The sequence below is a fragment of the Pongo pygmaeus genome, chromosome 2, assembly GCF_028885625.2.
Source record: "Pongo pygmaeus isolate AG05252 chromosome 2, NHGRI_mPonPyg2-v2.0_pri, whole genome shotgun sequence".
Taxonomy (NCBI): Eukaryota; Metazoa; Chordata; class Mammalia; order Primates; family Hominidae; genus Pongo; species Pongo pygmaeus.
This window is the reverse complement of record NC_085930.1, coordinates 64,682,453-64,706,131: the sequence shown is the minus strand read 5'-3', so window position 1 is coordinate 64,706,131 and position 23,679 is coordinate 64,682,453. Positions and strand designations below refer to the sequence as shown.

Here is a 23,679-nt window from a genome sequence, read left to right as displayed (position 1 = left end):
ATGCTTCTCTTGGAAAATGTATGTGGCAATATGGATTAAGAAACTGTGAAATCTTTTTAGCCTTTGACCTAGTAATTCTACTTCTGGGAACATAATGAAGAAAATAATCAGGGAGGCTGACAAGGATTTACATGCCAAATGTTCACTGCAGCATTACTGAAATTGAAAGCAACTTTAATGATCTATCAATGGGAAAACAGTAAAGAATAAATATCATATTGCTTTAAATGAATGTTCAGAAATATTAATACACTATTTTCAAATAATAGCTGTAGAAACCATGGAGCTCTCTGAGACATGAAACTTCATGAGTCTCAAAGGGCACTTGTTTTTTCCCCTCAAGTCTCTCTTCCTCATCTGCTCTATCTCAGCAAAAAGTGCTGCTGTCCTTCCCAGTTCTTCAAGTCAAAAATCCAAATTTGTTCTTGGTTCCAGCTGGGCGTGGTGGCTCACGCCTATAATCCCAGCACTTTGGGAGGCTGAGACGGGTGGATCACCTGAGGTCCGGAGTTTGAGACCAGCCTGGCCAACATGGTGAAACCCCACCTCTATTAAAAACACAAAAATTAGCCGGGTGTGGTGGCTGGCACCTGTAATCTCAGCTACTTGGGAGGCTGAGGCAGGAGAATCGCTTGAACCTGGGAGGCAGAGGTTGCAGTGAGCTGAGATCACGCCATTGCACTCCAGCCTGGGTGATAGAGCAAGACTCCATCTCAGAACAGAACAAAACAAAACAAAACAAAACAAAAACAAACAAACAAACAAAAAAAGTGTTCTTGGTTCTTTTCTTTCTCTCTCAGGAGACAGCCACTCCCTAAGCAAGTCCTGTAGGGGCACCTTCCAGTGAATACCTCTGGGCTGCCCCTCTCCTCCCTATCCCTGTCCTCCCTCCCTGCCTCCCTGCCTTTTCTTTCCGCTCCCCTATCTACTCCTTTCACTCCCTCTCCCCTCCCTCTCCCCCTCCCCTCCCTCTCCTCTCCCCTCCAGTGTCCAGGCCAGGCTAGGGCTCCTCTCTCAGGGCTGACCCCCGTGTCCTCCTCAGGGCTCCTGGCTTCCTCTCTCAGCCCAGAGCCCCTGTGCCCAGCAGCCAGAGGAGTCTGGTCCAATGGAAGTTGAAGCAGGCACTCCCTGAAGGACTGCTCCAGCAAATCCCCTGCCCTTTAGAACAAAACCCCGAGCCCGTCCTGTGGAACTGGGCTTGGACTGGTGAGGGGTGTAAGAGACAGCCCCTGGCCCAGCCGGCCAGGCCTGAAGCTCCTGAAAGAGGAGAGGTCTCATTAGCAGAAGTTCAGCCATCAGGGCTGAGCTGGGGATAGTTCAGTTTGGAGACCCAGAGCAAAGTGCACTCATAGAGGGCTGCCCTGCCGCCAAGGGGGCTGATCCCAGCCCCAGTCCCCAGCCTACCTCTGTCCTATGTGTTCCTGCCACTCTGGCTTTCTTTGACCTGAGATGCCTCCTGGCCAATTCCTGTGGTCACACACAGACAATGAAGCCCTGCCAGACCCACCCCCTTCAGAAGCTGTCCCCACCCCTCCTGCAGCAGGTGGGTGTGCACGGTGCTGTGCGTGTCTTTCCTTTGTAGCTATGAACAGGTGGCTCTGGATTGTAGATGGTTTCTGTCCTTGTCTCACCTTCCCAGCTGGGCAGTGAGGTCTTTACAGTGGGATCTGTGTCTGAGCCATCTCCAGGAGCCCAGTGGAGCTTGGCTGGGTGGCTGGTATTCAGGCTTCCCAGAGAGGAAACCACAAGCGCAAAGAGACGGAGGTGTGATCATGCCTGTGGCAAACTGGACGCTTCAACGTGTGTAGTGGGAGGGGAAGGCTGGAGTGGGTGGAAAGGTCATCAGGAGGCAGGGCACCGAGGGCCCCAAAGCCAACGGGATGAGAGTCGAGGACGGATTTTAAGGACAGCAGCACTGGGTGGCCACACATTGGCCTGTTATGCATATAGAAAATCCACATGGGGGAGCCAAGGGGCCCCACAACACTCCCACCCTGTCCCCAGCCCACTTCTTGCTTCCTGGTCCTGCTCTCTTGTGGGGGGAAGAAGAATCTTATCTGACTGGTGGAACTCTAGGACCATCCCCGGACACCATCAGTAGTGGGCAGGGTCACCGCATGTTCAAGGCTGTGCACCCCGAGCTGCCAGCCATGCACGAGGACAGGGCCTTCTGGATCTTCCTCAGGCTCCTTAGGAATCCAGGAGGAAGCTCCCTGATGGGTGCTAATGGGCGTCTGCACCCACAGATTCACTGCCTGACACAGAAACACCAGGAAGCTGGAACTTATATATATATGAAGCAAACATATATATATATATATGAAGCAAACATATATATATATATATATATATGAAGCAAACATATATATATATATGAAGCAAACATATATATATATATGAAGCAAACATATATATATGAAGCAAACATATATATGAAGCAAACATATATATATATGAAGCAAACATATATATATGAAGCAAACATATATATATATGAAGCAAACATATATATATGAAGCAAACATATATATATATATGAAGCAAAAACTGACACAACTGAAGGAAGTCATCCGTTATTCGTTAGACAGTTACTCATTAATAGGTGGTGCTTCAATACCCTATTCTCCATAACAATAGAACAACCAGACCGGAAATAAGTAAGGAAGCAGAATTGAGTACTTGAGCAACTCAAGACACCAACTAGATCTAACAGGACACTCCACTCAACAGAACGCAGAGTCCTCTAGTGGATGTGGACTTTCCCCAGGATTGACCACAGGGTAAGCCACAATTTAAGTCTCAAGCAATTTTAGAAAATAGATAGCCTACAAAGTAACTTCTGGGACCACAGTGGGGTGAAGTAAGAAATCAACAATAGAGGCGAAACCTAAAAATTCACAAAGTTATATAAGTTAAACAACACCCTCTTAAAGACCAATAGGTCAAAAGAGAAATCACAAGGACAATTATAAAGTACTTAGAGGAGAAGAAAAAAAACACAACATAGCAAAGCTTATGGAACACAGCGAAAATAGTACTAAGGAGGAAATTTATAGCTTGATACATTAAAGAAAAAGATCTTAAATCAACAAAATAACTTTACAACCTAAGGAACTAGTAACAAACAAAGTAAACCCAATGCTGGCAGCAAAAGAAAATAATAAAGATTATAGCAGAGATAAACTAATAATATCAATAAATAATAACAGTAAACAAATAATAACAATAATAAACAAATAATAAACAAATCCAAACAAAAGTTGGTTCTCCCAGAAGACTGACAAAATTGACGACTCACCACTTAGATTGACCAAGAATAAAAAGACTCAACTAAAATCAGAAGTGAAAGTTAGAATTTTATTACTGATTTTGTAGAAACATAAGGATTATATGAGAGTCCTGTAAGTAATTGTACAAGAAATCATATAACCTAGATGATTCAAATTCCTAGAAACACCAAACCTACTGAGACTGAATTACAAAGAAATAAAAAATCTGAATAGACTCATAACTAATAAGGAGACAGAATTAGTAATCAAACACCTCCTGACAATGAAAAGCCCTGGACCTGATGGCTTCAACTGATGAATTCTACCAAACATTTCCAGAAGAAATCACACCAAGCCTTCTCCAACTCTTCCAAAAACTTCAAGTAGGGAGTGCTTCCTACATCATTCTGTGAGGCCAGCATTGTCTTGTACCAGAGCTAAACAAAGACATTACAAGAAAACCACACACTAATACATCTTATGAATATTGATGCAAAAATCCTCAGCAAATATCAGCAACAAAATTCAGTAGCCCGATAAAATAATTCTGCAGCATGACTAAGTGGAATTTATTCCTGGAATGCAAGGATGGCTCAACATCCAAAAACTGTTCAGTGTAATGCATACCAGAATTAAGGGGAAAAAAAACACATGGCCATCTTAATTGGTGCAGAAAACATACTTGACAAAATTCAACACCTTTTCATAATAAAAACACTAAACAAGGCCATGTGGTGGCTCATGCCTGTAATTCCAGCACTTTGGGAGGCTGACGCGGGTGGATTACCTGAGGTCAGGAGTTCAAGACCAGCCTGCCCACCATGTAGAAACTCCGTCTCTACTAAAAAAAAAAAAAAAAAAAAAAAATAGCTGGGCGTGGTGGTGCACACCTGTAATCCCAGCTACTCAGGAGGCTGAGGCAGGAGAATTGCTTGAACCTGGGAGGCAGAGGTTGCAGTGAGCTGAGACTGCACCACTGCACTCTAGCCTGGGCGACAGAGCGAGACTCTGTCCCAAAAACATAAAAATTAAAAATAAAATACATAAAATAAAAACACTAAACATAGGAATGGAAAGAAACTATCTCAACATAAGAAAGGCCATACACAAAAAATCCACAGCTAACATCATACTCAGCAGTGAAAGCCTGAAAGCTTTTTAGCTAAGATCAGGAACAAGACAAGGATGTCATTTTTGTCATTTGGGCTCAACATAGTATTGGAAGTCCTAGATAGGCAATTAGGAAAGAGAATGAAGTGCATGATGGAAGGACAGAAGCAGGAGCATCCAGGCATGTGGATAGGCAAGCTTAGCACATTTAGCTCTGGCCTCCTTCCAGAGGTGCTCCCCTTAGATGTGGGAAGTGGCAAGTACAGAGACCAAAATAGCATGCTGTGCCAGGGCACATGGCCGAGCACTGAGGCACAGCACTGCATAAGACAAAGTTCCTGCTGACATTCCAGTGGGGACAGGCAGATAAGGGACAGAAGTAAACAGGCTGATGTGCAGAGATTGGCTAGGTTACTTCAGGTGGGATGATAAGGGAAGAAGAGCTGACATCTGAAGGGGGATTGGACTGAGGGGAACCCACCTTGGGTGAGACCTGGGGGAGCATGTTCTAGGCTGACAGAACAGCACAGGCAAAGGCCCTAGGGCACTAATGAACTTGGAAGAATGGAGGTACCAGAAGGCCAGAGTGTGATGACCACAGTGATGGAGGAGAGAATGGAGAGTCAGATGTGGACAAGATCAAGAAAACTCTTGATGTGTTCATTTCCATTTGAGATAAGGACACTGAGGCTCAGGGAATTTGAGTCATTTGACCAAGGTCATTCAGCTTAGACCCTGGTTTCAAAGTCCTCTTTCTCCCAAACACTGGATCTGGGTCAGATGCACACATACACATTGTGTCACCACCTTCTAAGTACCTTTAAGATTTGGTTGCAATCGAAGCAGATGTTTAGACAAGGCTTACTAAATGTATTTTGGGATGTAGTCTAATTCCCCATTAGTAGACTCCCTTGCCCCCACACCAATATCTCTGCCCCATCTTCTAAACAGTCAATTATTACTTCTCTACACAAGTTCACAGAAAACAAATCAAAATGCAAAATACACCCAGTCAGATAGGTTTTTGCCCAGTGACTTCAATGTGGCTCCTATAAGATTTTTCTACTTCCCATGTAAAGAAAGGACCAGTAGTGCCTCCGGAAGCAGGCTGAGGGTATCCAGAGGCCATTCAAGGGTCTCAGGGACCCACAATTCATGGGCCACACAGCAGAATGAACACAGCTGAAGAAAGCACTAGTGAACTAGAAGACCATCCTGAGGAAATTGCTCAGGATACAGCACAGAGAGTCAAGGAGATGGAAAAGTAAAGTCCACCAAAGTCAAGAATGCCCCAGAAATCTCAATCATAAACCCAGGGGAGCAAAGGAAGGAAGGAGGACAGCCAAAAGGGCACACTCTCCAAGCAGCGGCTACCACCTCCTGCTCATGTAAACATGGGCTTGCCTCAGACCCTGCCTCAGGCTTCTGAGCAGCCGCGTCTCCACAGACTGTGGCAGAGGGAGAAGAAAGGAAATGGATGTTAACTGAATGCTATGACATGGCATCTGCTGTTCCATCTATGCCTCATTTAATTGGTCCATGGCCTTGAGGCTAAAGTCTTTGCTCCGATTTCACCATGGGGCAGAAATTACTGTATCTCATTGGTCTTCACACCCTTAGTAGTTAGCACAAAGACACAGTAGGTGCTCAATAAAGACTGTTGAATGAGCATGAAATCTGAGGCTTGGAGAGCTCAGTGGCTGTTGCATGGTGACACAGAGGGTAAGACAAAGAGAAAGGATTTGAATTCAAGATTATCTGCCCCCAGTGCCTGTACTCTTTTGATTCCACAGTGCTAAGAAATGTCCACTTGCCTCCACAGGCCGCTGGCTCAGCCCTCAGTCCAGCACCTCCAAAACATGGCTGGACAGTAGCAGAGGGCCCCAGCCCAGCCCCAGCCTGTCTCTCACATTTGGAGCCTGCTCCCATTCCTTCCTGGAGAGAAAGAGTTTAGCTCTGTTTACCTGGCACAGCAAACACTCCCAGCTTTGTCTGCCACGTTCAGCAGTTTTCATACCTCCTTGTGAACAAAATAAACTGTGCGTTCTCATTTTGGGTTTGGGGAAAAAGGCCCAGTTAATTACAAAGGCTGTTTTGCCTTGGTATAGAGACAGAAAACTGGATTTGTCTGGACTAATTACGTTTACTCACACATCTTGGTTCCAGCTGAGTCAATGCTGATAACCAGGCCCACCGTCTCCAGAAGCTCCCCCACCATCCCCAAACAAAACAGTCCTCGGGCTCTCCTCATTGTCCCACCCCTGAGCCTGGCTGTTGCCTTTGGAAAATGCCAGTCAATGTTCAGAGTCCTGACCGGGAGGCGACCTACATGGGACCACCTCATGCAATATGCTGCTAAGGTCAGGGCTGGGCGCAGTAATCCCAGCACTTTGGGAGTCCGAGACAGGCAGATCACTTGAGCCCAGGAGTTCAAGTTCAGACTGGGCAACATGACAAAACCCCGTCTCTACTAAAAATACAAAAATTAGCCAAACGTGGTGGTGTGCGCCTGTAGTCCCAGCCACTCAGGAGGCTGAGGCACGAGAATTGCTGGAACCCAGGAGGCGGAGGTTGCAGTGAGCTGAGATCACACCACTGCATTCCAGCCTGGGTGACAGAGTGGGACTCGGTCTCAAAAAAGAAAAAAATTATTCTAAGTGTTAGAAGCAAAATTTCTGCACTTCAGTCAGCTCACGCTTATGAAGGGTACGTGTCTGCCACTGGACACTGGCATACTTGGAGAAATTCTGTTTCCTTGGAGAGACCATATGTTCAGGCAGCCTGTTAAGATCATGTGGGCACTTATTTAAAATGCAGATTCAGGCTGGGCGCAGTGACTCACGCCTGTAATCCCAACACTTTGGGAGGTTGAAGCAAGCAGATTACTTGAGGTCAGGAGTTTGAGACCAGCCTGGCCAACATGGTGAAACTCTGTTTCTACTAAAAATGTAAAAATTAGCTGGGCCTGGTGGCAGGTGCCTGTAATCCCAGCTTCTCTGGAGGCTGAAGCAGGAGAATCGCTTGAACCCGGGAGGTGAAGCGAGCCGAGATCACATCGCTGCACTCCAGCCTGGACAACAAGAACAAGACCCCATCTCAAAAAAATGCAGATTCCCAGACCCTGCCCAGACCTACTGAGTGAGGCATGAAAGGGATGGGGCCTGGAAATCTATTTTCAACAAGCACCACAGGCGACACTGACTTGCAAAGGCTTTGGTGCACGGCATCCCACCTTTGCACTCGAAATCCATGTCATCCTAGGCAAGCTGTTTTGTACTTCTCAGCCTCAATTTCCCAGAGCTGAAAAAATAAGGGCCAATAATAACTCTCTTAAAAGGGTGCGGCTGGTTGTGCAGATGAGGTGAGGCCCCCACCCATAGTGAGAACTCATTGAATGGAACTTATTCGTATGACTGAATCTAGTTGAGTTAATTTCAAGGATTTGACGGAGTGCCGGGGGAAAAAAGATAATGCTTGCACCCTGCAGAAAGCCCTGGCACTTTCAAACCAGTATCCACATTCTCTCTAGACCCTCCACCCGGTCATTCATTTTTGCAGACTCCAAACTCCACAAACCTCTTCTCTTCCTATGGTCCCTCTTCCATAAATAAATCATTAGAAGATTCACATTTGAGGGCCTCCAGAGCCTTCCTCTTGATGGAGTCAAAAGCAGACACATCCTCCCAGGGAACAATGAGCAAAGTCCTACATTTGCAAAATGGTCAAAAAATGAGTCATTTCATTTGTGGAAAATGAATATATCTGATCTTGCAAATGTTTTGCCTCAGGGAAAAGTAGTGAGCGTGAATTCACAAACAGGCTTCTCCATGCAAAAGCACTTCCCTGCTGCTCCGGAGGCTAAGAAAAGCAAACCAGAAAGGTGGCAACTCCGATCATTTGAGTCTAAAGAACAAGAATCTCACCAAGCAGGGACCTTGGGGCAGGGCGACAGCTGATGGGGAGGAGGTGTCTCTCAGGGCTATCCTTAATTTTTTAAATTTATTTTTGGTAGAGACGGGGTCCGGCTATGTTGCCCAGGCTAGTCTTGGACTCCTGGCCTCAAATGATCTTCCTGCCTTGGCCTCCCAAAGTGCTGGGATTACAAGTGTGAGCCCCCAAGCCCTGCCCCTGTGTGTCCTTAATATTTAGCACAAGCCATGAGCTCTCAAGGTCAGTCATACCTTCCTTAGGCAAATAAAATCCATACACGACTTCACTGATTTCTCAAGTGCAGAATCTCTGACCACTAATTTTAGTGAGTGTTTGGTGAGGGGAGGGTGTTGGGGGGGGTGGTCTCCACTGAGCATGGGGGTGGTCCATTTTTCCTCTTCCTTCTGGTTTATGGCCTGAAAATATTTATGAGTCCTGAGTCCAATCAAACACATGAACATGTGCCTGTTCTGTGCAAGGCATCCTGCCCAGGGCTCCCAGCAAGGCCAAGATGAATCCACTGCACAGACACCCCCTGGGTGACTCTTCTGTGCCCCACAGGTGCTGGCACCATCTAGCCACAACTCAGGGGCCTCATCCCTGTCCTGGGGGCCTTCCTCTGCCTGAGAGGAAAGACAAATGCTTAAGTCATTCGGCCACCAAGCAGAAGGGACTGGGATATCAAAAGTGAAGCATAAAAAGCCACAGAGACAACCAGGAGGCCACCCTGTCAGCCCCAGCTCCCCTGAAAGCTCTAGAAAGGCAGCTGCCATGGGGGCTCTGCGAAAGGAAGGGATCTTCGGGGTGTGGAGTGGAGCATTTTCTGAACAGAGGAAACATCCTGAGTCACAGACAGCAGGGGGCAGGCACGCAGGAATCATGGGCCGCATTTAGAAAGGCGAGTGGCATTATTTGGTGGGAGCTGGAGGTGCACATGGGAAGGCTGTGGAAGCTCAGCTGCGCTGGTAGGGGTGTGGCGTCCAGGGACCACCAGGAACACTGCTACAGTGTGTCAGGCCAGGGGGAGTCCTGGAGGAGAAGTGGGGGAGGGCCGTGATCACACTTTAGTTTTCCAACCTCCCCTCTAGCAGGTCTGGAGAGGGTAGAAGTGCTCAGAGAGAACCGCAGTCAGGATCCCGGGTTTGGCGACGCAGACCTCGCATGGACACTGCTCTGGAAGCCCAGATCTGGTGACTCTCTGTCCAGAGGGTAGGGGCGGGGTAGATCTGAATGATCTGGAACCTCTGGTCCTAAGAAAAGGGAGGCCCAGCTCCTGGGGGAAGGGTGTGACCCATGACACAGGCCTGGCAGCCAAGTCGTCAGCTGCATGAGGAAGAAACACAATGCCTGTGCATGATGGGGACAACGGGCCAGGGCAGGTAAAGCCATGGCGAGTCACATCTGACCCCAGCATCTTAGCCTCAGCAACACTGTCTACTGCGATGTCCACACGGCAGGGCGTTTTGGGGCTGGATTCTTCAGCCCTGGAAGAACTAAACACAACCTTCCCTGCTGGAACTTCCATCCGCGCTCTCCCTTGCCCGGCTTCTCCTGTCTGTGCACCCTGCTGGGAGCCGTGTGGCTCAGAGCTGGAACATATGCTCGGCTCTGTGTGCCAGTCCCCCTGCAATGCAGAGGCCATTCCTCATTCTCCCCAGGCAGCCAGTCATGCTCACTCCTGGGGTCCCTGCACATGCTGTTCCCCCACCGAAATGTCGTTCCCATCCTCCTCCTCCAGGGCTGGGTTCCACAGCGCCTGCCTGGCAAATGCTTTCCTAATGATCCGCTGGAGTGAGCGCTGGGCCGGGCGGGGCTGGGGCAGAACAGATCCCCACCACGAGGGTTCACTCACTCTACAAGTTCACTGGCCCCCGCTCAGGTCACCAGTGAGAGCAGTCTGCTCTCAGGACGCCCCCGTAAGGGACCCGCTGCCCACCATGAACTTTCACAGAATGAGGGTTTCAGGTAAGCAGCTGCCTTCTTGGAAGACAGAGGGAGAACGGCACCTCGGGAGGGATGGGGGGAAGCTTAGATCCCAAAGGGACCCAGAGAGGCCGGCCGGAGAGGGCCTGAGAGGCTGCGAGGCCATCTCCTTCCTGAGCCTGTAGCCCCTCCAAGTCCATGTGGGAATACCCTTCCACCTTAGGGCCAGCCCCAGGGATTGGCAACCCACCCTCTCCCTATCCTGTTGTTTTGAATTAATTGTTTGAACAAGTATTACATTGACAGGGTTCAGAACCCTCAGGAATATTCCTAGGTCTGCCCTGAGGAAGCGTACAGGCACTGGAGGCCCTGCCCCTTGCCCTCCCTCTGAAGGGACCATTTTAAGAGCCATCTGTTTCCTTCCTGCTTCTTTTTGCTGACAAATTAAATAAGAATATACGTACTTACATCTGCCCTTTCTTACCCCAAAGTAGTGTGAGATGTGTACTCTCGCACCCTGCTTTGCTCACTTAATGGTACATTCCAGAGCTTTCTCCATCATGCACCAGGGCAGTCTCCCCTCCTCCTCCTCAGGGCCACGCTGTGTTCCAAGGTGGGGCCGTGCGGCGGTGCACACCTCAGGCTGCAAGGGGCCTGCCGCCCCCTCCCTCGGATCCCCAGACCCTAGCCTTTGTCCACCCATCCCCCCAGGCATCCCCCCCTTATCCCCTTTAGCTCCCACTCTTGCCAGCCCAAGTGCACCATCCCCAGCTAGTCCCCTCACTTGGGCTTCACCCCTGCACACTGTCCTTCTGGGACCCTCTCTCTCTTCAGTTCCCCTTCTGAGCATGCGTCTTGCTTCCTGCGAGACCCTGCCTCTCACCCCCTGGATTCTGGTTCCCTGGAGCCCAACCCCCTGCCCGTGTCCCCTGTTCCAAGCACATAGCCGACTGCCCCAAGTATAAGATTCAGCACCCCCTGTGCTGCCTCCTAAGAGGCTCCCTGGGATGCAGCCTCCTCCCTATCTGTCTCTTGTTCTGCAGGCACCTGGAGGACCCCACTCCAGCTGGCAACCCCAGGGCCAAGCTCAGGACATCTCATCTCCCCAGCCTGTACCATCACAATACAAACCTGCCACCCCAGGCCACCACCCTAAGACCTGGAAGTCCATCTGCTGCCAAAGGGGACTGGGGGTCCATGGGCTCTTAACTGCCTCCTGGCCTCTCCTTCCCATCCCCAGCCTCATCATGCTGACCCCCATCTCCCATGCCCATGGCCTTCTTGGTCCCCCAGCTCATGCCTTGAGAACTGCCGGACCCCAGGCCCCTTGGCTGGGGCACTGACACCCCAAGTACTGTCTCAGACCAGACCCTCTTCTAGGTTCAGTCAGAGCCTCTGGCAGAAAGTCCACTCCATGTCCACCCCCATCTACCCTCGGTTGGTGGGGCGAGGATGGGCAGGGGCACTACACCTGCTGTGGAGACACCCCTGCATTGTTAGAGGCTGGTTAGAGCCAGGCCCACCACCAAGTGTCTTAGTCTTGCCCTGATCCCGCCCAGCCCAGCCCCAGGGGTGTCAGGTATAGAAGTTTCTGGTCCTAGACAGGTCACAGCCCTGGCACACTGGGCCATCACCAGCCCCAGAAAGGGAGGAACAACCACCAACCTAGGTGATCTCTGCAGAGGTCACTCTAAACACAGGGAAGCTGGGAAGGGCTTTTGCTCCAGGATGCAGAGCCAAGAGACATGCTCCTGCAGATCATGGCCAGGACCTTGGGGCACACGCCAGGGCCGAAGGGGGCAGCCAGGGGAGGAGAGGTCTGACCTGGGGGACCCGCAGGGAGAAATCAAAGCACATGGTTTCATCAACGCTGCTCACCGCCAGGATTCAGACACACGGACAGAGGTGGATGAAGCACATACCTGACGCTCCGCGAGCTTTCTCCTTCAGACCTGCAACGAGAAGAGCACATGCTTAGAGCCCAGAACCCTTTGCTCCGGGAGACCTGCACAACGACACTAGATGTGGGGACCCTGAGGCCCCTAGCTGCTCCCAGCGTCCCCTCCCCAGCCTCAGCAGACATCCCCAGGCCCAATCCTCCAGGGTCTCTTGCTGCTGTTCCTTTGACCTGAAACTGTATTCAGAAACTCCACTCTTCTTACAAGACTTAGGGTTCCTTTCCCACCCTCTTCCAGTTTCCAACACCTTGACTGCAATTGTTTTCCCAGGATTTGAATACACCCCAGGAGTTGAGAGCAAAGCCAGAGGAGGGGTCTATGGTTCCAGAACTCTGACCTGGGCAGCAACTAAATGAATGAATGAGTGAATGAATGAATAAGTGAGAGCGGTGCGTCTGGCCTCGCTGCATCCCCTACTTGGTATTTCCAGTGTTATTTCCCCAGAACCAGCTCTATTTTCAAGTACTCAGGAATCAATTACAACAACATTACAAAGGAGACAAGCTTGAATGTCAAGAAATTGGACAATCAGATTGTATTGCGCACTTGAACTTCCACGAAGACTGTGACTACATGGTATTGACAGTAATGCCTTCCTGCTCTGTACACCAAAGGAAAAGGGACTTTGGGATTAAACCCCACGCAGCTGATGGCTAAGGCCTCGCTTGGGCTTCCTGGGTCCTAAGGAGCAAACAGCTTTGAGCAAACACATTCAGGAATCTAATCCCTGGATGTCCCAAATTGGATTTTATTGCCAGAGAGCTAGAGAAATAAAAACATACTTAACCCAAAGTCAGAGATTTGTCTTTTTGTTCATTGCCTTTTCAGTAACATCCCAGAATGGAAGTCAGAGCACATGCTGCACGACCCTTCAGCATAGAAAGCCCCAGGGGATGCCTTTCCCACTGAACCAAACTTGCCCACAGATTCAGACCTGGCCTCCCTTGGTGCTGCCCAGCCTGGTCGCGCTCACCAGTAGCAAATGAGACAGAAGGCAGGTAGTCCCCAGCAATGTGTGTTCCAGGTGCCTGAGTGCAAACCCCTTGTTCTAGAAGGACCTTGGTCTCCCTCTCCAGCAATTTTAATTCAGCATCAATGCACAGCAACTTGGATCACATGGTCCCCATGGCAGCAGGTAAGGTGGTGATGTGAGATGGGAATGGCGTACAGACACCTGTGGCATCTCCTTGACCCCGGGGGCCATGGGACAAGGTGCAGACCAGCCCCTGGTGGCTGAAGACCCTCCACTGAATTCCCAGGAAGCCTGATGATGGGGAGAGGTGATCCCAGGAGCAGCTTTTGAAAGTTCTTATTTTTTGTTTTCCATTTGATCATAGCCAGGACAGAAAAGAAAGCAAGCAGGTGTGTGTGTGTGTGTGTGTGTGTGTGTGTGTGTGTGTGTGTGTGGTGTGTGTGTGGTGTGTGTGTGTGTGTGAGAGAAAGTAAGCAGGGGTGTGTGTGTGTGTGTGTGTGTGTGTGTGTGTGTGTGTGTGTGTGTCTCTTCACTTCATCGCCATCTTAGGTTGCTCACCCTGGGGAAGCCGGCTGCCCTGTTCTGTGAGCAGCCCCTCTGGAAGAGGCCCAAGTGGTGAGGACCTGAGCCCCCTGCCACCAACCATGAGTGTGAGCCCAGAAGCAGATTTTCCACCCCTTGCTGCTGCAGCCCCGGGCAACATCATGACTGCAATCACATGAGCGCCCCAGAGGCAGAGCCACCAGTCACACTGTTCCTGCATTTCTGACCTCAGAAAGGGAGAGGTAGGGTGTCCCGGTCCCCTGTGCGTTGACCAAGAAACATAGGGTGCATCCGGGCCCAGCTGACGGACATGCCTGAGTAGGCAGCTCCTTTCTCGCTGTCCATGGCAATGACACCACAGGCCTATGTGTGTAAGTTCCCTAATAAATGCTGTGGACTGGTCACCCAGGCGTTCAGGGATCCTTTCTTCGGAATGACAACTGGCTCCAGCTCAGGAAGGTTTGGGGCACTCCTGCAGGAAACTCCCCTACCTCTGCTCTTAGGGTGACTCCAACTATGGGTTCAGCAGGACAGAACACAAGACCATCAGCATTTGCTGTCTTCAGCTCCTACGTTTTGGTGTCACTTGTTACATGGTAATTGATAGCTAACACACAGCTCCTCCTCTGCGCCTCTATCCCAGATCTCTGTCTTGTGGCCTTCACTCAGGACCATGTGAAGCTCTCTATTTATGTCTCTTAGGGTCTGTCTGCCTCAGTAGGACGAAAATGCCACAAGGGTAAGGGTTTTGTCACATTCACTGCAGGGTCTCCAGTGCTTGTTATGTGGCTGAGGCATAGCAATGCAGTCACGCCAGGAGCTCCACATTCTGGGACGCCAGGGGACAAGCACTGACCCTGAGCCATCAGAGACTCCTGGGTCCCAGTCCCAGCTTCACCCCTTACTGGCTTCCAGGTGGCCTCAGAAGTCACTTAATCTCCATGAGCCCCAGTTTCCTCATTTGCAGATTAGGGATGACAGCAACAATTGGCCCCTAAAATGTGGTGAGGAGATAAGTACATTCCCAGCACAGAGGCTGATGAATAAAGCTGCTTCTCTCATCGCCTACCCAAGGTGTGGTTTGAGGATGTGATCATGCTCCAGGCCGTTAGGCTGCTGCAAGGGCGGCTCAGAGGCTGACCTGTGGGGGCCAGCAGGGAAGGGAACATCTGGAGGAGATGGTGCCTCCCACACACTGGAGCCCAGCATGGGGCCTGGCACTGAGCAGGCTCTAGGAAGTGTCTGCTGTGGGAAGCCAGGACTGCACTGGCCCAGAACCCACACTCCAACAGCAACACACAGTGCAGTCATCTTTTACACCAAGGATGGCACATGCAGAGGATGCCCTGGAGCCCCTGGCATAACATCGCCCATCCTATGGCTGAAGGAGCAATTATGTGGGGAGAATAGCGAGAGGGGCTGGACAGCCCCGGGGTGGAGGATGCCTGTGCGTGTGTGCATGTGCATACATGTGTGCATGTGTGTACGTGTGTGGTACACTGTATGTGGGTATGCCTGTATGTGCATGTGTGTGTGCCCATGATTATGGCGGCACTCAGCATGGGCAAAGAAGCAGATGGTCAGGAGCATCCTGGAGCCTTCTGGTTCCTGCAGATGAAGCTGAGATCTAGGAACAGGATGATCCCCGATGCCTCTGCATGGGCTGTCCCTGAGGCAGACCTGGAGATAAAGATTCAGCTAGGAGTTTATTTGGGAAGTGAGAAGAGAGAAGGGCTAGGGAGGTGAGAAGAGAAAGAGAAGGGGGCTAACAATGGCTGTTATCAAGCTGCCCAGCACCTCACTATATTCACCACTGTGGGAAGCTGAGGCTCAGTTTACCTGGGAGCCCTAGAAACCAGTTGAAGCCGCCTCCAGCTCTCTTACCCCAGAGCCGAAGCAGCTGGGAGTGGCTGAAGGCTGCTTCTGGGGAGGATAAGTCTGAACGCATCAGCCTGCCTCACGGGTGGCTGAGGAGCTCCCCCAGGCAAGGAAGGGGAGGTGCTAACAGGTGGACGTCAGCCTGTTGGCACTTGGGGGGCAAAAGCAAGAGGCTCACACAGCCAGTGCTCCCTGGACAAGGAGAGCCTCTGGCTGTCCTCACAAGAGCACAGTGGATAACCAAGCCTTCCTCCAGGTGGCCTTTAGATGGCCAAGGCTCAAGTGATAGTGTTTGTCGCTCTTGTTCCTCTTCTGCGGTGGAACCTGCAGAGTGCCCCTTCGCCATGTGTGCAGCCCCTCCTTCCATGCTCACAGGACTTGAACCTCTGGAAAACTGAAATCTACCTTTCCCAGATGCCCTTGCAGCTCTGGTTCTGCAAATGTTCTCAGCTTCTCTGGACAGAGGCCTGCCCAGACTGAGAAGGTGGGCATGAGTGACACAGCAGGGTGGAGAAATGAGCTCCTGGTTGGAAGGGAACAGATGCATCTGGTTCTCCCAAAGCAACTGGCTCCAGTGTCCAGGTTTGAGCCTCACAGGTAGTGGGGTTTCCATGGTAACAGTCAGGTGGATTTAGGTGATGGTACAAGTTGTGTTGTTCCTGGCTATGGGATATCCAAGCTGGGTCCTGGACTCTTAGTCAAAATACAAGGAAATAAATCTCCGTTAGCTCAAACCAGAAAGAGTAGATTCTGTTGTCTGCAACTAAGTGCCGTGACTGATCCAAATTCAAGTTCTCAAATCACCATGATTGTTTTTCTATATGGCGTGATGTAGAAAAGCATAAGAAAAACAAGTAAAAATCATCTCTAATCCTACCACCTGGAGGTAACTGCTATCACATTTTTGCATGTATGCTTATGGGCTTTGTTTCCTGTCCATTTTTTTAAACAGTGGAAATGACAGTTTACATCAGTCTATGCCTGTCTTCCTCACTTAACATGGATCATAAGCACATTTCAGAGGCCTCATCCATGAGGCCTTCAGCAGCTCCCCAGTCCAAGTCAGGTTCCTCTACATCCATTCTGCAGCACTCTGCCCTTGGAACAAAATTCAAATTCCACACACAGCCCACAAAGCCTGCTGGGTCTGGCCCTGCTCACTCCTCCACCTTCTTAGGGTTCCAGTTTCCCCTCAGCTCTCCGCTGCAGCCACACCCTTTCATTCTGCCCTCACACAGCCAAGCTCCCCAACACCAGCTCTAGGGCACTGCTGTTCCCTCTTCCTGGAAGATCTGTCCTGTCCCTGGCTTTTGATTTCACTGGCTCTGTCTTCTGATTCAGATTTTACCTTAAATACCACCTCCTAGGACAGGCCTTCCTGGTATTTCTCCTATCTAAATAGCCCTCCCCTGGCCCCCCAGATTCTCTGCCATATTACCCCATTCATCCTTCTGTGAACATGTCACAATCTGAAATTGTCTTATTTGTCTACTTGCTTATTGTTTGTCTTTCCTAATAGAACGTCAGCTCCAAGAGGGGAGGCGCTGCATCTGTCTTATTTATCACCATATTCCTTACAGAGTTCCTGCAAAATTCTTTGAAAACAACATTTATCTCTCACCATATACAAAAATTAACTCAGGGTGGGTGATATGGTTTGGATGTGTCCCCACCCAAGTCTCATCTTGAATTTCCACATGTTGTGGGAGGGACCCACTGGCAGGTAATTAAATCATGGGGGCAGGTCTTTCCCATGCTGTTCTTGTGATACTGAATAAGTATCATGAGATCTGATGATTTTGTAAGGGGGAGTTTCCCTGCACAAGCTCTGTCTTTGCCTGACACCATCCATGTAAGATGTGACTTGCTCCTCCTTGCCTTCTGCCATGATTGTGAGGCCTCCCTAGCCATGTGGAACTGTAAGTCCATTAAACCTATTTCTTCCCAGTCTCAGATATGTCTTTATCAGCAGTGTGAAAATGGACTAATACGGTAAATTGGTACCAGTAGAGTGGGGCACTGCTGTAGATACCCAAAAATGTGGAAGCGACTTTGGAACCAGGTAACAGACAGGGGTTGGAACAGTATGGAGGGCTCAGAAGAAGACAGGAAAATGTGGGAAAGTTTGGAACTTCCTAGAGACTTATTGAATGGCATTGCCCAAAATGCTGATAGCAATATGGACAACAAAGTCCAGGCTGAGGTGATCTCAGATGGAGATGAGAAACTTGTTGGGAACTGGGGCAAAGGTGACTCTTGTTATGTTTTAGTAAGGAGATTGGCAGCATTTTGCCTCTGCTCTAGAGATTTGTGGAACTTTGAACTTGAGAGAGATGATTTAGGGTATCTGGTGGAAGAAATTTCTAAGCAGCAAAGCATTCAAGAGGTGACTTGGGTGCTGTTAAAGGCGTTCAGTTTTCTAAGGGAAGCAGAGCATAAAAGTTTGGGAGATTTGCAGCCTGACAATGAGATACAAAAGAAAAACCCATTTTCTTAGGAGAAACTCAAGCTGGCTGCAGAAATTTGCATAAGTAATGAGGAGCCTAATGTTAATCCCCAAGACAATAGGGAAAATGTCTCCAGGGAATGTCAAGAGGTCTTCACAGCAGCCCCTCCCATCACAAGCCCAGAGGCCTAGGAGGAACAAATGGTTTTGTGGGCCAAGCCCAGGATCCCCGAGCCGTGTGCAGCCTAGGGACTTGGTGCTCTGCCTCCCAGCCATTCCAGCCATGGCTGAAAGGAGCCAATGTAGAGCTCAGTCTGTGGCTTCAGAGGGTGCAAGCCCCAAGCCTTGGCAGCTTCCATGTGGCATTGAGCCTGAGGGTACACAGAAGTCAAGAATTAGGGTTTGGGAGCCTCTGCCTAGATTTCAGAGGATCTATGGAAATGCATGGATGTCCAGGCAGAAGTTTGCTGTAGGGACAGGGCCCTCATGCAGAACCTCTGCTAAGGCAGTGTGGAAGGGAAATGTGGGGTCAGATCCCCCACACAGAGTACCTACTGGGGCACCACCAAGTGGAGCTGTGAGAAGAGGGCCACCGTCCTCCAGACCCCAGAATAGTAGATCCACCAACAGCTTGCACCGCATGTCTGGAAAAGCTGCAGACACTCAATGCCAGCCAGTGAAAGCAGCCGGGAGGGAGGCTGTATCCTGCAAAGCCACAGGGGAAGGGCTGCCCAAGACCATGGGAACCCCACATCTTGCATCAGCATGACCTGCATGTGAGACATGGAGGCAAAGGAGGAGATCATTTTGGAGCTTTAAGATTTGACTGCCCCACTGGATTTTGGATTTGCATAGTGCCTGTAGTCCCTTTCTTTTGGTCAATTTCTCCCATTTGGAATGACTGTATTTACCCAATGCCTATACCCCCATTGGATCTAGGAAGTAATTAACTTGCTTTTGATTTTACAGGCTCATAGGTGGAAGGGACTTGCCTTGTCTCAGATGAAACTTTGGCCTGCAGACTTTCAACTTAACGCTGAAATGAGTTAAGACTTCAGGGGACTGCTGGGAAGGCATGATTGGTTTTGAAATGTGAGGACATGAGATTTGGGAGGGGCCAGGGGCAGAATGATATGGTTTGGCTGTGTCCCCACTCAAATCTCATCTTGAATTCCCAAGTGTTGTGGGAGGGACCCAGTGGGAGGTAACTGAATCATGGGGGCAGGTCTTTCCCATGCTGTTCTTGTGATAGTGAATAAGTATTATGAGATCTGATGGTTTTATAAGGGGGAGTTTCTCTGCACAAGCTCTCTCTCTTTTTGTTGCCACCCATGTAAGATGTGACTTGTTCCTCCTTGCCTTCCGCCATGATTGTCAGACCTCCCCAGCCACATGTAACTGTAAGTCCTTTAAACCTCTTTCTTTTGTAAATTGCCCAGTCTTGGGTATATCTTTGTCAGCAGAGTGAAAACGGACTAATACAGTGGGTTAAAGATTCAAGCCTAACACCCAAAACTGTAGCGCTACAAGAAAACATACAGAAAACACTTCAGGACAACACTTCAGGTCTAGGCAAAGATTTTATACCTAAGACCTCAAAAGCACAGACAAGAAAAACAAAAATAGAGAAATGGGCCTATATTAAATGAAAAAGCTTCTCCAACAGCAAAGGAAACAATCAACAGAGTGAAGAAACAACCTACAGAATGCGAGAAAACATTTGTAAACTACTCATCTGACAAGGGGCTAATATGCAGCATATACAAGGAACTCAAAGACTCAACAGTAAAAAAACACAAATAATCCCATTTAAAAGTGGGCAAATGAGCGTTCCTCAAAAGAAGACAGATGAAAAGCCAACAGGTATACAAAAAAAAAAAAAATCCTCGACATCACTAATCATCAGGAAACTGCAAATCAAAATCAAATTGAGGTATCATCTTACCCCAGATAGAATGGCTATTATCAAAAAGACAAAAAATAACAAATCCTGGCAAGGATGTGCAGAAAAGGGAACTCATACACTGTTAGTGGGAATGTAAAATAGTCACAGTATAAATGGAAAACAGTCTGGAGATTTCTCAAAAAACTAAAAATAGAACTACGACACAATCCCATCAATTCCACTGCTGGGCATTTATCCACAGGAAAAGAATCAGTATATCAGAGCAGTACCTGCACTCCGTGTTTACTGCAGCACCATTCACAACGGCAAAGCTATGGAATCAACCTAAGCATTCACAGGAGAAAACACTTCAGGACAAATGGATAAAGAAAATGTGGTATATGAACACAATGGAATACTATGCGGCCATAAAAAAAAGAATGAAATCCTGTCATTCACAGCAACATGGATGGAACAGGAGGTCATTATGTTAAGTGAAATAAGCCAAACACAGAAAGACAAGTTGCACATGTCCTCACTCATATATGGGAGGTAAAAAAACGTTGATCTCATGGAGGTAGAGAGTAGAATGATAGATACTAGAGGCTAGGAAGGGTGTGACGGGGGGTGTGGGGGAAAGAGAGGCTGGTCAATGGGACAAACATACAGTTAGATAGAGGGTATAAGTTTTTTATTTGTTTTTTTTTTTTTTTTTTTTTTGAGATGGAGTCTTGCTCTGTTGCCAGGCTGGAGTGCAGTGGCTGATCTCAGCTCACTGCAACCTCCACCTCCTGGGTTCAAGAGATTCTCCTGCCTCAGCCTCCTGTTAGAGGGTGTAAGTTCTGATGTTTGATGGCAGAGTAGGGTGACTATAGTTAGCAACAATCTACTGCATATTTCAAAGTAGCTACAAGAGAGGACTTGAAGTGTTCTCAACAGATAGAAATGATAAATACTCAAGGGGATGGACACCCCAAATACCCTGACTTGATCATTACACATTCTATGCATGCAACAAAATATCATGTGTACCTCATAAATATGTAAAATATTTTGTGTCAGTGAAAATCAAAAGCAATATTTATAGCAGTAATATAACAGCCAATATATCCAATGCATTGTGTGTCACATTTGACTTCACCCCTTCCTATTTGTGGGTACATAGTAGTTTCTGATTTTAAATAATACTGCAATGAACATCTTTGTGCATGACTTTCTTTGTCCCTGCCTCTGATGATTTCCTTAAGTAACAGCCTCAGAGGTAGAAAAACTGAATCAAAGAGCATGGATAGTTTTGAAGCTCGTTCATACACATTGCCACACTGCCTTCCAGAAAGTCTTAACTGAAGACCAAACTGACGTAAGTCCCACCACCACTGCAAGTGAAGGAAGAGAGAAAGGAAGCGAGCTTTTCGCACAGGTGGTGCCCGGGAATCATGGGATCATCTGGTAACAATTCAGATTCTGATCCGAGAGGCCTGGAGTGGATGGGAGACATGCGTTTCTAACAAGCTCCCAGGAGAATACCCCGGGGGCCCTCATCCTTATGCTCCCTGCCTGCTCATCCTGTAAGTGTTGGCCTCCAGACTGACGCAGTCCCTGGCATGTGTGCCTGTGCCCATGCCCCAGGCTTCTCATGCCAGCAGCCCTAGGAGGTCCGGAGCTTGTTCCCACTCTGCTTGCCCCCTGCCCCGTCTCCATGTGGCTCTCAGTTCCAGGCTGCAACTCTTGACGTTCTAAGTGGTTTTCCCGTGTTTTGAGCAGGGTTTTCTGCCAGGGATAGAGTGAGCTCACCCCTTCGGATCCCAGGATGCTTCGCTGCCACAGGTGGGTTAGTGGCCATCTGTGACTACTTTTCTTGCCTGCCCAATCTCTACTCTTCTTATGCCAATAGCACATCTTCCGTCCTTCGAAGACCTCCCACTCCAGGCTCTCCTAGTCCATGTGGCATGGTTTCAGCTAACTCCCTCTAATACCAGAGTCAGAGAATGCACACATAGCCTACATCTGGCCAATCAGTGCACTTCATGCTTTCTGCTTCAGCAACTGGTTCCAGGATGGACACGTAACCCACATCCAGCAAATCCACACCAGAATCCTTAACAGAATTATTGGGAATGAGAAGCCTTCTCTCCTCTGGGGGCTGCCTGGGCTACCACCTGAAGCAACTTACCTGAGGGCGAGGCCAACATGGAAAAGCAGTGTTAAGATAACTCCTGGTGATGTAATTATGTTAAAATTACTAAATTTTAAATTTAAAGCAGTGTTAAAATAACTCCTGGCCCCTGAGTCAAGCCAGACCTGGTGTTGACTGGAGACAGGAGTGGGACACAGGGTGATGGGACCAAAGTCAGCAAAGTACAACACTAACTGGAGCACTGGGCACTCGGCACAAACAGGAGAGAAGGGGACTCCAGAGAGAGAACCCAGGAGTGCAGGTGCACACACACAGGCACATGCACACGGGCGCACACAACACAGTGTAGGCTGGGACAGTGCAGGGCGCCAGGGTAATGCAGCCAACAAAGAGGGCTGCTCTAGTCCAGTAGGAGGTTTTCACCACAATATTGGGGTCTTTATATCATAAGCTATTAGCGTTGAAGCAAGAATAAAAATAAGAGACACAGCAGCCAGCTATTAGGCAATGCAATGGGTGCCAGAGTCAAACAATATTTAAAGATGGTCCAGCAGCCTTTTGGAGTCTTTAGAAAGCCTTGTGCCAGGCGCAGTGGCTCACGCCTGTAATCCCAGCACTTTGGGAGGCTGAGGTGGGTGGATCACGAGGTCAGGAGTTCAAGACCAGCCTGGCCAACATGGTGAAACCCCATCTCTACTAAAAATACAAAAAAATTAGCCGGGCGTGATGGCGCGTGCCTGTAATCCCAGCTACTTGGGAGGCTGAGGCAGGAGAAGAGCTTGAACCCGGGAGGCAGAGGTTGCAGAGACCGGAGACTGCGCCACTGCACTCCAGCCTGGCAACAGAGCAAGACTCTGTCTCAAAAAAAAAAACAGAAAAAGAAAGCTTTGTGCCCTTCATTTCTCCCTGAGGAAATCCGCAGTGTCACTGCTGTCCTTTCATTATGCATGTACGGGGCCTCAAATGCACCACCTCACGTGATACAGGGAAACTGAGGCTCAGACAGATGAGGTGGTCCACTCAAGGGCACACAGACTGTCAAAGCAGGTGGACACAGGAGAAAAGGTTTTCTTCCTGAATGTTGTAATTGACTCACCTCCAGAGGCAGATTTCCTGGGAGGCTACGTACCTGCTCTTTCTCAGAATGTGTATGTAATTCTGAGTTCTTTCTCTAAAGGATCCACCTAAAACTAAGTTATTGTAACTGTTAGAACCCACAGACCTGATCAGCCCCAACCACTTCTACACCCCCAGGCCATTTCCCACTCCCTTCTCCCCTCCATTTGAGAACCTCAAACTCAGGGATGTTGTTATAAATTCAAAATAGGTACCCGAAGACCTCAGCTTCCAGAGTGTCTGCGCTAGTGCTCATTTGCAATTTCTTCCCTATTCCTGATGATTTAGACACTTGCTATGCAAACAACATCTATAAAGACCCATTCCCTATAATGCTTAAATGCCTCTTTCAAGGCCTTCTTTACCTTAAAATAAAACCAAATCCTCCTCCCTCTCCCTGGGGCCAGTGCTCAGGGGTCCCAGCCTGGTTTGACTTCAGCAGAGAGCTGCCTGCCCAGGGCTTGGTGTGTGAGAGGCTCCCTGACTGGTTAGAGGTGAGGGGCAAGCAACC

At 49.0% G+C, this 23,679-nt stretch overlaps 1 protein-coding gene across 3 annotated transcripts in view; it reads right to left on the bottom strand.

The window, feature by feature from the left end:
- The window catches only part of IQSEC1 (IQ motif and Sec7 domain ArfGEF 1), a 397,406-nt gene that overhangs the window by 261,867 nt on the left and 111,860 nt on the right, over window positions 1–23,679 (bottom strand). For all 3 annotated transcript variants that reach the window (XM_054480326.1, XM_054480332.2, XM_054480334.2), the window contains exon 2: window positions 12,155–12,184. In XM_054480326.1, the coding sequence (XP_054336301.1) occupies window positions 12,155–12,184 (30 nt within the window). The remainder of the gene's footprint in view (window positions 1–12,154; window positions 12,185–23,679) is intronic.